Source organism: Exophiala bonariae, assembly GCF_035927105.1.
Source record: "Exophiala bonariae strain CCFEE 5792 chromosome Unknown scaffold_10, whole genome shotgun sequence".
NCBI classification, from domain to species: Eukaryota; Fungi; Ascomycota; class Eurotiomycetes; order Chaetothyriales; family Herpotrichiellaceae; genus Exophiala; species Exophiala bonariae.
In genome coordinates this window covers 35,420-48,299 of record NW_027042485.1, presented here as the reverse complement: position 1 = coordinate 48,299, position 12,880 = coordinate 35,420, and the positions used below count along the sequence as shown (strand labels likewise).

Genomic DNA, 12,880 nt, shown 5'->3' with positions numbered 1-12,880 from the left:
ATGGCACGTGTAACTACTCCACATTTGATGATCGACTCTGATCGGAATTGAGCCACTAACCATGATATGCAGGTTCAGACTTTGACTGTGTACGGGTGCATTTGCTAGGCCATATTTATCAATTTACGACCTGCTCAAGACTTGAGTAGACAATATCGCAGCTCAAGGTACCGAAGCCACTCCTTCGAAGCATTGGTCACTGTTTCCACTTGACTTTGCTCAAGCTCCGACTTGTTCTCGAGAGTTATGTACCGATGAGATGATGCGGTCGCACCAATCACATTAAGCGGAGTCGCTGCGTCAAATCTTTATGCAGCAGGGATCCCGTGCAAACGAAGTATTTCAGAGCAGGGACGACACGGGCCCATTGCAATGGTAGAATAAAGGAAACTCCGTACCCCGTACGGAGTGCGCATAGAGGACACAGCCGAGCTCGCCATACCTCGAGGCCATACAAACTATGATTGAATTAGAGTCTGCACAGGCCTGTTTGGCTACAAACGTGCTGATCTGCCCATTCATGGCCATTCAGTAACAACGCTGTGGCTTGAGGGGCCGTTTCACTCGTTGAAATAGTGACGCTTTGCCTAACGGAGCAGAGGATTTGCTCACAATGCCATCATTTTGCATGACAATGACATAGGTATACCTAATTTTTGCTTGTGCAATTTCTGCGATTTCTGCTTTGTTTTTGGAAATAGCTATCGCTACCTTGCTGTCGCCTTGTCTCTTATCGCGACGTATCGAAGTATCCTCCTCCTCCTCACCATACTTATCACCAGTGAACTACGTAGTCGGTGTCGTTGCTATCTAAGACTAAGAAGGATCGAGTTCGGACACGAGATTCAGTGGATTATACATGTCTAAAATATAAAGAAGAAAATAGTTGATAGTTTAACTTAAATGATAAATAAAAAGTATAATTATCTTTACTCGGTAAGGCTAGAAAAAGTAGATATACATTATTATTTATATTAAAGACTACTAGCTATTTCTTTTCTTTATTAGAACTATAAGATAATATCTTTCAGTAATTAAGGAGCACTCAAAGCTTTTGCACGAAGGCATGGCAGCATCATAAATAAAAGACTTTGAATCGGTAGTCTGGGAGAGCCCCCAAAATCGGAGAAATTCTGCCTGCACTTCGGCTTCCCTTCTCCAAGTCTTTAATTCATGCTCCACAATAAACACTGATCTCAAAGGACTGACAACTCGACAACCTCTCTCCATCTTGTCCACACGTCTCTACAGCCATGGATTTCAAAGCCTTAATGGCCGCTCAGATCGCAAAGTCCAAACCACCCACCGCGAAACCCAACCAACAAAAGTCCACCCCTCCCACCCCCACAGCCTCAACAACAAGCAAATACGTGCGACGAGCAGATCTCGAAGCCGCCCGTGAAGCCGCCTACGCAGCCGAACAGGCCCAGATCCAAGCCGAGCGAGAAGAGCGAGCAGCGAAGAAACGCAAACTGGAAGATGAAGAAGCCGAGCGCAATGCAGCCCGAGAGGAGAAGAAGCGGAGGTTCGCAGAAGAATCTCGAGTGCGGCGTGAACAGGAAGAGCGGGAAGAGGAGAGGAAACGGCGGAAACGACTGGGTCTCCCCGACCTTCCGGACCCCGCGGAATTAAAGGCTCTCGAGTACGGCGATGGAGCACCCGCGGAAGGCGAAGACATAGATGACGAAGACCTACGGAACCATCTACGAGATACAGGCGAGCCAGCCTCCCTCTTCGACGAGACACACAACGCACGACTGAAGCGCTACCGCACACTGACAACCAAATCACTCGCCCCGAAACTCAGCAACGGGCCCATCCCGACGACTCTCGAGCCCGTCCCCGAGAAAGACATGCTGATCCCAGCACCACCGCTCCCCACGAAAGACTCGCCGACAGAACACACGTTCCTCTACCGCCAATTAGCATCATACTTCACGCTCCTCCTGTCCGAATGGCAACACGCGCTCTCGCAACGCAGCGCCGAAGTCAAATCCTCCTCGACCGGCAAAGCCGCCCAGAACGCGTACCTGATGGTCCTGCAAGACCTGACGCCCTTATTCCGACATTTCGAGCGACAAACCCTGGTGTCGGACCTCCTGGAACCCATCTGCGCGATCGTCCGCTCCGCGCAACACAGACGCTACGTCGAGGCCAACGACGGATACTTGACGCTGTCGATCGGCAAGGCGGCGTGGCCGATCGGCGTGACCATGGTGGGCATCCACGAGCGGTCGGCACGGGAGAAGCTGCATGAGAGCAGTTCGGGCAAGCAGGCCCATATCATGACGGACGAGGTGACGAGGAAGTTCCTCCAGAGTATCAAGCGCTGTATCAGTTTTGCGCAGACGAGGTGGCCGCCGGATGATTTGGGGCAGTTGATGGGTTAGTGAGGCAATGTGGGGGAATTTGCGGTGATGATTGAAATGAGGCGATAGAGGATAAAGGCCACGGAGGAAGGGTTCAGACTTTTTACATTGTTCTTATTGAATGGACAGCACTCATTGCTGTAGAGAACCGATCAAATCTATTCGATATAAAACAAAACAGCCTCAAAAGTATATCAATACACCACACCCAAGACGAATGCCACCCTGCTTATGCTATATCTATTCACGATATATCCATCAATCCACGATCAAGGCGATTAAGCCTGATCAATCGATCCGTACCAATGCGGCCATCAACAGACTGAATCAATTCCCACCAATGAGATCAATCTCCCATACCCATGAGTGACGGCATAATCGAACCCTCAGAAACGTATATCCATGATCCATGTACTGCATATGCATCACCGCACCACCGTATCAAAGGACAAGAAACAAAACCAACACAATCCACCATTGCCGACAAAGGAAGGGTATCTTGATCGCTAAAATTGCGGGATAGGTTGCCGAGAAAATAAATCCCCCGAGTCAACGTTGTGAACCACTCTCGTTGGCCCATATATGTGCCTTGTTTCATTGGCCCTACTCGTAAATTAACGTTGGCGAGACCGTGAGAGGTGTTAAAGAAGTCGGCCCAAAGGCTGGTCAACGTTCTGCTTCTCGAGGGGGTGTCAAAGTTGCCATGCTGTGTAACAGCCTGCTTCGCTGTTGTGTCACCACCCAAGTCTAGCCCTTCTCCCACCGCCCTTTCTTCAGCTGCGGCGACTCGATGCCGAATCACCGCTGCCTCGTGACCATCATCATGGCGTTTGATGGTCGGTAATAGTTTGGCGGGTCAGCGTGGACCTAATCAAACCTTTCGAATCATCCCACATCGATAGTCATCTGAAGTTATCCGAGATTCGAGCCTTGATCCCGGCAATTGACGAGAAAGGAAATCCTCTTTTTCAGGGTGGGATTTGTTTGGGTCTGCCTGGTTGGATCAGGCAACTTCAACCGCCTGTAAGCGGCGGGCCAACAAGCAACGCCACAGGGTTGGATCCGTTTTTTGACTTGCAGCAAATCTTCTAGGCCGTCGACGGCTCCGAAACAGGGTTCCAGAGCGCCCGTGGGTGTCAAGCCGAATCAGGAAATTCAACCGGTCACTTCCGACGCACGTGACACTTCAAGTGGAGTACTCCGTTCAAAAGGTGCTCCAGTGCCAGTCTTTGGGAACGCTGTTGGCGACCTGCTCGACAGGCTTTCCTCCTCGGAAGCCGCCCGAAATCAACCTCCGATGACCAGGAGGACCGGCCAGAGGTGTTGGAGGACCACTCTCACCGCCATCATCTTTGCTGTTCTGGCTGTTCTTGCGACGGATAGATCTTGCGGTATCCCACTTCTGATATTGTCGATGACATGTTTCGCATGCCCTGGAATTTATGCCGTCAGGGTGGAATTTAGCATCTTGGTCCAGAGGGATAGTATATGTGGTATGGGTGGAGCAGAATATGTGCCCACAGTGACGACAATGATGTTTGCGAACAAATAGGTTGAACGAGGAGCGACATTGAGGAGAGTCGCAAGTCGGTGAAGCTTCGTCAGGCTGGAGTAGAATATATGTTAGCCACAACATGCATGAGCGTTGATATCTGTGGTACATATGCAGTCCGCCTCAGAACGGGAGCAGACTGCAACTGGTGGACATACCTTCCAATGGTCCTTCTTTGGTGGTCCAGTCACATCATTCAGTTCTTCAGCTTGTAACCAGTCTGGATTAAATCCAGCCAAATGATGCTCCTCTGGACTCTGTGAAACAGGTTCATCCTCTAGGTTGTCAAGCGACCCATGAAGGCTCTTGGGCGGTGTCATGGGGGATGTAGTTGAGAAATGTTCGGTGGGTCTTAGAGCTGCAGGGACATATAGAGGGGATTTCATAGGTCTTAATTGCTTGTATGGATTGGGAGCCACCTGTTGGAGATATTCATGCATTCTTGGGGAGGCGGGCGACGCTGAACTGGCTGGAGAAGGTTGTTGACTGGCGTAGAGTTGCTGTTCGGGAATGGTAAATGTCTGGGTTGCATAGTTGGTTGCCATACTGAGCTGATGACGATGGCCGTCGCAGGCAGTGTGAAGAGCGCGGGGTTTAGGTATATGTGTATATTGTACAACCGTAGCCAACGAGTCCACCGGAGGGTATATAATCTGCGCTTAGATACGGGTTGGGGCTTGAGGGAACGGATGCTGCACGAGCAAGGCGGGCGGTAATGTTGACGCCACCACAACCAGAAGTTCGGTAGCGAATGATGACAGAGTGGTACTCGGAAGGCTGATTCTAAATTAGAAAAAGGCAACCGAAAGGAATGGCTTGACAATTGAGTGCAGACGTGGAGGTGGTGGTGGGGTGTAGAGGGTGGTAAAGAAATTGGTGGTGGGATTTTGCGAGAATGGATAAGAAGAAAGAAGCAGTTGACAACCTGGGGAAGGTAGTGGGAGGTCTTTGTCTTGTCAGCCAAAGACCATGAAGCAACAAATGAGAGATAACAACTTTATCAAAAGCTGCGAGCCTGTTGGACAAGAAGAAAAGGTTCTGAGGAATCAAGAAGCAGGATTACTAGGAATACCTAGGAGTGACAAGAGGGAATTGGGCATGCGAGCAAGAGTCAGGCTCTCGTAACAGCAACAGCAAGCGGCGGGAGAGTGATGAGCGACATGTGCGCCAGTGTCCCAGAACCAGCCGGCATACTGATAAGGACTTGAAGGACCAATAGAAATGTCGAGGTATGAAGATTCGACAAACTCGATCGGGAAAAGACTCGCTAGCCTGCGTGTTGTTCCATGGGCCTGTTTTGCTGTTGAGCGACAGAAATAGTGGCGAGAAAGGAAGAATGGGGCCCCTCGGGTGCGTTGAAATGGCCCGAGGGGCCTTGATCGAGTCATGGTGGGCTGTCGAGAGTTCATCCTTGGCCTTAGCGCTGCTCGGTCCGGTTAAGGGTCCTACCCTGGACCTACCCTGGACCTACCCGGGCTTGTGCCTGTGCGTATTGGTCAATGGGGTGAACTGCAACCTCGAACCGAATGATTCCCGGCTTGACTCTAGGCGCTTTGGTTACTAAGACCTGGCGTGGTGGGTGTGGTTTCGGTGCCTTGTCGCATGACGACCATCACTGTTCCAAGCCTGTTGCAGACCACATTGATGTCCACGAGCCACTGTGTCGGTAAAACGTGTCCGTCATGGCTGACATTCTGGATGGCATGTCCTTGCATCCGTAGAGAAGGATGCAGTCACCCGCTGTTCTTCGGATGCAATGACCGTCGCTCTTCTGACTGGGTGATGAACAGCCCGGCATTTGGGCGGACCTGTCAAAGAGTGGAGGAGCAACGTTGATCCACGTGCTTTTCACCCTTCAGATGACGAACAATGCAGACTTACGGAGCACTCTCATCACTGACTTTGATTTGCTTCAGATTTGGTTCGCCTTCGGAGTTGATCGAATAGCATTAGCATTGACCCGGACAAGATCTGGGTCCCAAACGTAAGAGATCTAAAAAACCAACAACCCAGGGCTCCAGTTTTTCTGGATGATGTGCATTGCGTGCATGCCAAGGTGCAACATAATGTGGACGTCCCCCCCTGTTGCCAAAGTGTCAAATGACTGTAGGTGGCCCCTAATGCTGGTCGCCAAAGGCGGTCAGACTAAAGGGCTGTGAGGGTTGCCTTTTAGGTACATTTAGGTGCTGGGAGTGTCCTCTTGGGTGGTTTTGTAGGTTGCACGGCCTGCAAGAGAGCCCAAGTGTTCGATTTCTCGGGTCTATCCCAACCAAAAGGTTCTTCAATCCCCTGCCCTGGAACGCCTATTGGCCCTGGTTGGGTCTGTAACTGTCTGCTTCAGACTCTTGGGTTATTGTTTCCTTGACCCGCTCCTTCGGTTCTTCCCGCGTCTATCTACCTGGGAATTCCCCTTCAAACTTCTTTGCCATTTCAGATCCGAACTTCCTTCACTCCCACTTCGATATATTCCATTTTCAGCTCCCACGCCAGTTGGGAGTCGACTCTCTTCGACACTTCTGTCATCCAACTTCTTCACGATTTGGTCGTCCATCCGGGCAAATCAGTGATTTTCGCCACAATCTTTTCGGGCTCTTGACTTGATATCACAAACTGGCAACACTTTCAATTCCCAGAGTTTCCTTTATCTCAGCATGACGAAAAGGCATGCTGACTCTCAACCCACATTATCTCTTCGAGAGAATGAGCACCCATGGCACGCCAGAGGGTATCGACCTGAGTTGGCAAACTCAAAAAGGTCTCCGAATGAGGATCCCCGAGGCGAAATAGCATATCAAAGGGCATTCGCGGACGCTGCAAAGCAAAATCCGCCACGAGTGCCCAATCCCGATTTCTATCCCAATTCACCTTCAGCCAGGAATTATATCCTGAAAAGAGCTGAGGCTCTCTTCTCCGTGAGGAAGAATTCGAGTCTTCCAAATACCCCAGCATCATCATCTTCTCCACAAAGTCAATATGAAAGGCATGACTCTCCTCGACATGACAAGAGACATGTCTCTCACAAACCAAATCTCAATATCAAATTAGAGCCAACTGCTTATAATCACATGAACAATGCCTATCAACATTCTCCCACCACAGCCAGACCAATTGAGGAGCCTCGAGCATTTGGTCATGGTCCTCCAATGACCCTTGAGCCAAACCCAGAGAGGTACGCTCCAAAACCACCACAAAACCCGTTTGCCTCATCTAGGCGCACTTGATGACAAACCGGCAAATGGAGAAGAGCTGTAGGACGACCACAAACTCTTGTTGCTGATATCTTGGTCTTTCTCCCAATAATCATGCGGCTCAAATATCAACCTCCACAATACTGTGTTGCCCGCGGTTCAAGCTCAGTGGGACTCGGAGAATTCCACGCAACGTTATACGACCTCTACGAAATGCGACTTCTGATTTTGAATTTTTCATAGCGATAACCGACATATGGTTGATGATACATATCACGACATCTTTTCAACAACTACGATGGAAAGCTCCCTGCGTGACAGGACAGCATTTCCTTTTCTCTTGCCCCCTTCGATTGAGAGCAAAACATGGCTCTTCGCTACGTTCTTTGGCAACAGCGAGCAAAAATACCGAGATTTAGATGGCCTTCCTTTCAAAATGATACCAAGCATACTAATAAGGAAGACACGGTGTCGATTTCCGAGCGAGAATCACGCATGTGGTTATTTTTCTTCCACATGCTCAGCACTGCGGAATCTTAATCAATACAGGTAGGACAGGGTTGCTTTTAAGGGGTCTGTAGGCGTGAGAAAAGGCGTTTTTTGGGGAGTTAATGAGGTGCATGTAGAAGGATGAGGTGTTGCCATGTTGAGCTATTCGATCAACTACGGCAGCTGTAAGTGCTGCACAAGGAGATACATTCTATAATTTCAGTGGCCTTGTCATAGTGACAAAAACTTCACCAAAGCCCATGCACGCATGACATGATCGGCAGAATCGTAAGCACCCTGAAACCCATCGCCGGCACACATGACCGACTCCATTGGCATTCACCATTTAGCCGCTCCACGAAGGGACGACACCAGGCCGCTGCAGCAGCAGATTCACCATGGGCGTGAACACCTGACGATCATCATACCCTCCGAGCCTGCCATTGACCGCAAAATTTGTACCATCCGCATCCCTCTCCTTCTCCCTGTCGATCTGCCTCGTCGCCCATCCCTCCAAATCCTCCCAAGAAACCCACTCCCAGCCACCGCACTTCAGGGGCTCCATGACCTTGGGGTTCGGCATACTAAAAAGGGCCTCGCCCGTGCCGACGGCACCACTCCACGGCTTGACCTTCGCGACCATGAACACCGTCGCATAGTGCAGCGTGCCTCCGCTTCCGTCCTTCAGGTTCGGCATCAGGTCGTTGGTCGTCGTGAGGAACCTCGCGTCTTCGATGTCCAGGCCCGTCTCCTCGAGCGTCTCGCGGATCGCGCATTCTTCGAATGTTTCGCCGTGCTCCAGGTGCCCGCCCGGCAGCGCCCATGTGTTGCTGCCGTGCGAGCCGAGGCGGCGCCCCATGATGAATTTGAATTGTGGGGGGAGTGTGTTGGGCACCGGGTGGACGACGAAGACTGCGATGCCGATGCGTGGGGTCGTGGTCGCGGCGGCGGTCGTTGGTGTGTTCGACATGGTTGAGGAAGTGATTAGATCGGTGATTCTGGTGGTTTGTGGACTTTGAAATATCACGAAAAACTTAGGGCTATTCGTCGGTGTAGAGATGAGAGTGGTCGGTCTTCGCTATGCTGAACCTGAGATATATCGAAAGCTATCCGATATATGGGATATAACGTATGATGGTGTTGATGAGGAATGACAGTGGATTCGCCAGTTGCTCTGTCAATCAAGATGTAGTCTTTCCGTTTTTTCCCATGGAAGACAAGTATAGGACCAATATTTCAGTCGTATGTGTTCGATCAACTCACTCTCCAATAATAAAGTGACGTTCGTGTCGGCAGAATATAAGATGAGGAAACAGCGAACAACCAGGCTCGACACTCCTCGCTTTTTAAACCTGAATTCAGTTGAGGCAGTGAGCCGTGACGCAGAAAAAGTCTGTCACCACCGGTTCTGACACTGGGAGGTCTTGTGAATCCTAGCTCCCAAGGTGAAGCCTTCTGCCAGACTTCTGCTCCACTGACACAAGACGCCGTGGTGTGAGTCGCTTCAGGATATTGAAGATTTGGTGTCAGGGTCCTGGTGTAGTGACAGCCATGCAGTGCTTGCTTGCCCGATCTCCCAGCCTGAGATGTGCTTTCAGGGTACGATCTGAACAAAACCAAAAAGTTAGTGGTACCTAGCACTCAGCTCTAGGCAGATGTTCGCTAGTGAAGTGAACCCTTCACGCCTTTGTGACGAATTCCGCTGCCTCAGGGAAAAGTGGGATCGCACAGTGTACAGAGAGATCCTCAACAGTTTTGTCACTTGGTGGGTGAAAATGTCTAGAGCTCCACGGACGAACACGCAAACGAAATCCAAACGGCCAGATATTTCGTCGGTAGGAGGTGTTTGATGGAGACTCTGATGCTTATGAGTCATTCAGCACATCCTTTGCCTCCCCTTGTGCGATGCGAAGGGATTGTTTGCGTGGTGCAAAGTCTGGTACAGGTCTCCAGCACCGTGAACAAGAGAAATCGTGGAGTCTGCCTTGTTCAGGCTGGAGCTACAGTCGTGAAAATCATCCGTGAAACATCAGAATCATACCATGACCGGCTTGGCTCTACCCCAAGAAGTGATGTCGTCGGGAAATGCCGAGGCAGGTCTGATCCTCTTAATTCAAGACGGTTTCCCAGCTACGCAGACAGGCTTCTGGAAAGATCTTGGTGACGAGGTTATCCGGACTGAGGGACGAGGGACGCTAAAATTGCAGTGCATTCCAGCGGCGGCCACAGTCAGACTTGGGAGACCGCGATTGGCCAAGGCGAACAGGCAGGCAGATTCTCAAGCCACTTAACGCACTAAGCGAAATCCAGCTCAGCCTCGCGAGGGGAGGGGAAGGGAGGGGCATTGCTAAATATCTCAGCCTTTTGCTCTCCTCACTCCCCACTACTGAAATATGTTCCTACTAATGAGCCAATTGAACTCATCAATATCATTAGAGATTTGGTCACCTACGAGTAAGAGGCTTATATTCCCATACATGAGATACCAGGAGCATTCACAATTTGGAAGATTGGTCTATCTTAGCTTGCCCAACACGATACATCTCCAACATAAAGTTCAAAAGTCCCCCATGGCATAGCACGTCTAGGATCAATTCCTTCTTCTCTTTCAAAACTGGTTTGATCATGAGTACCTACCTACTTGGCACTGTAGTAAGGAAAATCGCTATCAATTGCTGATTACTATCTACATTATATATGGCTATGGCTATGGCTATGGATATGGCTATGGCCACTTCTCCTAGCACGACATGACAGCCACCTAAGCGATATCTTCGTTGTCCTGTAACCAGATCACACCACAGGCGCCACTACCCCTTCAACTCAAAACATCACCTTCACAAATCCTCCACATCCTCATGACTGATGAAATACAGTCCCGTCTCCGTCGAATTCGTGATGTTCGTCTGCACCGTCTTACCGAGCTTGATGAACCCATTCTCCACAGCGCCACCTGGGACGGTACTGCCGTTAAAGCGATGCAGATGATTCTCGCCCGCATAGACAGTGAAGTTCGCAAGACTGATCTCATTGGGATTGCGGTTGATCAGGGTCGGCAGCCCGAAAAACTTGGCGTCGACTTTCTCGTGCGAGAGGTGTAGTTCAAAGTAGCCGCGGTAGTAGAATTCCTGCCACTGGAGCTCGGGGTTGCTCTGGACAAGAGCCTGACTGCTGAGCACGCTGCGGGCGATGCTGATGTTCTGTCCTGCTGGTGAAGGAGAGGAGACGGCTGAACCGCCGAATTCGACGCCGATGGCGCCCTCGCCGGTGCTGGCGTTGTAGGGGTGTTCACCTAGCCAGATCAGGTCGCTAACCCAATTGGCGTGGCTGTCGCCAGAGATCATGATGTTGTTGGTGATGTTGTTATCGTACAAGGTCTTGTAGGTTCGGTTGCGGTTGGCGAGATATCCATCCCACTGGTCATAGTTGAAGGGGTCGACGTTCCCATATGCGACGGAAGCATTGATTCTACTGAAGACGGTCTGGGAGCCGATGACTCGCCATGTTGCTCCTCGTTCTTTGGAGTCTATCAAAGTCTTGTAGAACCAGTTCTCTTGGCGTGAGCCCATCATCGATCGACCTGCGTCGTTGGAGATCTCGTGGATGTAATGCGTGTTCCAGTACAGGTCGGTGATCGATCGATCGTATTGACGAGTGTCAAGCATGACCAGGTCAAGAAGATTGCCGATGGCGAAAGAGCGCCAAATGCGTAGCTTGTGTCTGAATTTAGTCAAAAGCAACTGAGAGTAAGGAAGGCGGAACTTACATCATCGCTAATATCAACCTGTCGAATTGGCTGCCACTCCCAATAAGCTCGGACAGCATTCATCTTTCGTTGATCAACTGAGACACCACCATCTGCGACAAAGGAGGCCTCGGTGTTATTGAGTTCAGCTGACCCATCACGATAAGTATTATCAGCAACCTCATGGTCGTCCCAGACCGGGATCCAAGGGAAATTCTGATGACTCAATACCAGATCATGATCAGTTCGGTAGGTGGCATGTCGCTTTCGATAGTCATAGAGGGTGTAGATTTGTCGATCGGGTAATGGGATACGCCCGATGGAATTACCCCAACCATACTCGCCATTTCCATATTCGTAGATGTAGTCTCCAAGATGAAGAACATAGTCAACTGAATCCTTCCTGACCGGATTACCATACGCATTGAAGAATCCGAATGGATAGTTGCTGCAAGAGTAGACAGCCAATCCTACTGCACTGGTATCATCGGTGGGTGAGGGTGTCGTCTTGGTGCGGCCGACCAAGCTTGACACATTCGAGTTGCACACGTTGAACTGATAGTAGTATTGTGTGAAAGGCTGTAGCTTCGTCGCTTCGACCTTGACCGTATAGTCGACGTCGGAGCTTGTATGTACAGTCCCCGAGTCCACGACAGCGGAGAGTCCTTTGTCTGATGCGATCTTCCAGTTCAAACAGACTGGAGCATTGGACACAGGTTTATGTTCGTCGGTGTCATTGCTCGAGAAGATAGGCACTGGGTTGTAGAGGCTGACGAGGCCGGAGGTCGTGCTATTGTCGTCGACGTTATCCAAATCTGGTGCACATCTTGTCCACAGAATTACACTGTTAGGGTACGGGTCGCCCGAAGCAACACCATGGGTGAAGTTGAGCTGGCCTTCAGCGAACGCTGATCGAGGCTCGTGTCGCTTAACGACCTTGCGGACAGAGATTCCGAGACCTGGATGGTTGTGTGATGGGGAGCGATAGTTGAGGTTGGCACCGTAGGAAGCGAGCGAAGTCACGATCAAGGACAAGAAGGCGAGTAACTGCAACATCTTTGCCTGGAGTCACTACGACTTCAAACGATCAAGACGCAGAGAAATTTCAACTCACCAGGATCTTTTTTTTTCTTTCGAGGGGATTGGCACAACCCTCCAGAGCTTTATAGCTCTACAGCTTTTCATTGGAAAATTCGTCAGGCCATCACAAACAAGCAGTTCTCACCCGAGACAAGCATGCGATAAGTCGTGAGGTGAGGGGTTCACGTTGTGAGATCACAAAATTCCGGGATGTGATCTGCATGGTCAGGTCCTGAGAGTAGGAGTGCTCCAATCATGCTCAATGCATACAGCATGCACTGACTTTGAAGAGTAGCTAAATGGACAATCGAGCTTCCTGATCGATGTTAGCCAGGTCCGGAGGGCAAGAAGCTTGCATAAAGGTTGTGTAGAGCTGCGAGTATTAGGTTTCTCCAAATATTCGCAAAGTGGAGGAGGACAACCTAGGTATGCAAGTGGTAGCAAGCCAAAGCTTCTC

At 50.3% G+C, this 12,880-nt stretch overlaps 5 protein-coding genes across 5 annotated transcripts; 2 read left to right on the top strand and 3 right to left on the bottom strand.

Moving 5' to 3' along the window:
- Positions 1–1,253: 1,253 nt before the first annotated feature.
- LTR84_001297 (uncharacterized protein) lies at positions 1,254–2,390 on the top strand (the record flags this gene model as incomplete). The annotated part of the gene is made up of 1 exon (XM_064844922.1): positions 1,254–2,390. One exon carries the CDS (start codon positions 1,254–1,256, stop codon positions 2,388–2,390), a length of 1,137 nt encoding a protein of 378 aa, XP_064707180.1.
- A 1,183-nt stretch (positions 2,391–3,573) lies between these two features.
- On the bottom strand, positions 3,574–4,466 carry LTR84_001296 (uncharacterized protein; the record flags this gene model as incomplete). The annotated part of the gene is made up of 2 exons (XM_064844921.1): positions 3,574–3,975; positions 4,080–4,466. 2 exons carry the CDS (start codon positions 4,464–4,466, stop codon positions 3,574–3,576), a joined length of 789 nt encoding a protein of 262 aa, XP_064707179.1.
- Positions 4,467–6,572: 2,106 nt separating this feature from the next.
- On the top strand, positions 6,573–7,142 carry LTR84_001295 (uncharacterized protein; the record flags this gene model as incomplete). Its single annotated transcript, XM_064844920.1, has 1 exon — positions 6,573–7,142. One exon carries the CDS (start codon positions 6,573–6,575, stop codon positions 7,140–7,142), a length of 570 nt encoding a protein of 189 aa, XP_064707178.1.
- Positions 7,143–7,944: 802 nt separating this feature from the next.
- LTR84_001294 (uncharacterized protein) lies at positions 7,945–8,568 on the bottom strand (the record flags this gene model as incomplete). The annotated part of the gene is made up of 1 exon (XM_064844919.1): positions 7,945–8,568. One exon carries the CDS (start codon positions 8,566–8,568, stop codon positions 7,945–7,947), a length of 624 nt encoding a protein of 207 aa, XP_064707177.1.
- A 1,867-nt stretch (positions 8,569–10,435) lies between these two features.
- LTR84_001293 (uncharacterized protein) lies at positions 10,436–12,399 on the bottom strand (the record flags this gene model as incomplete). The annotated part of the gene is made up of 2 exons (XM_064844918.1): positions 10,436–11,311; positions 11,365–12,399. The coding sequence occupies 2 exons, from the start codon at positions 12,397–12,399 to the stop codon at positions 10,436–10,438; spliced, it is 1,911 nt and encodes a 636-aa protein (XP_064707176.1).
- Positions 12,400–12,880: the final 481 nt, after the last annotated feature.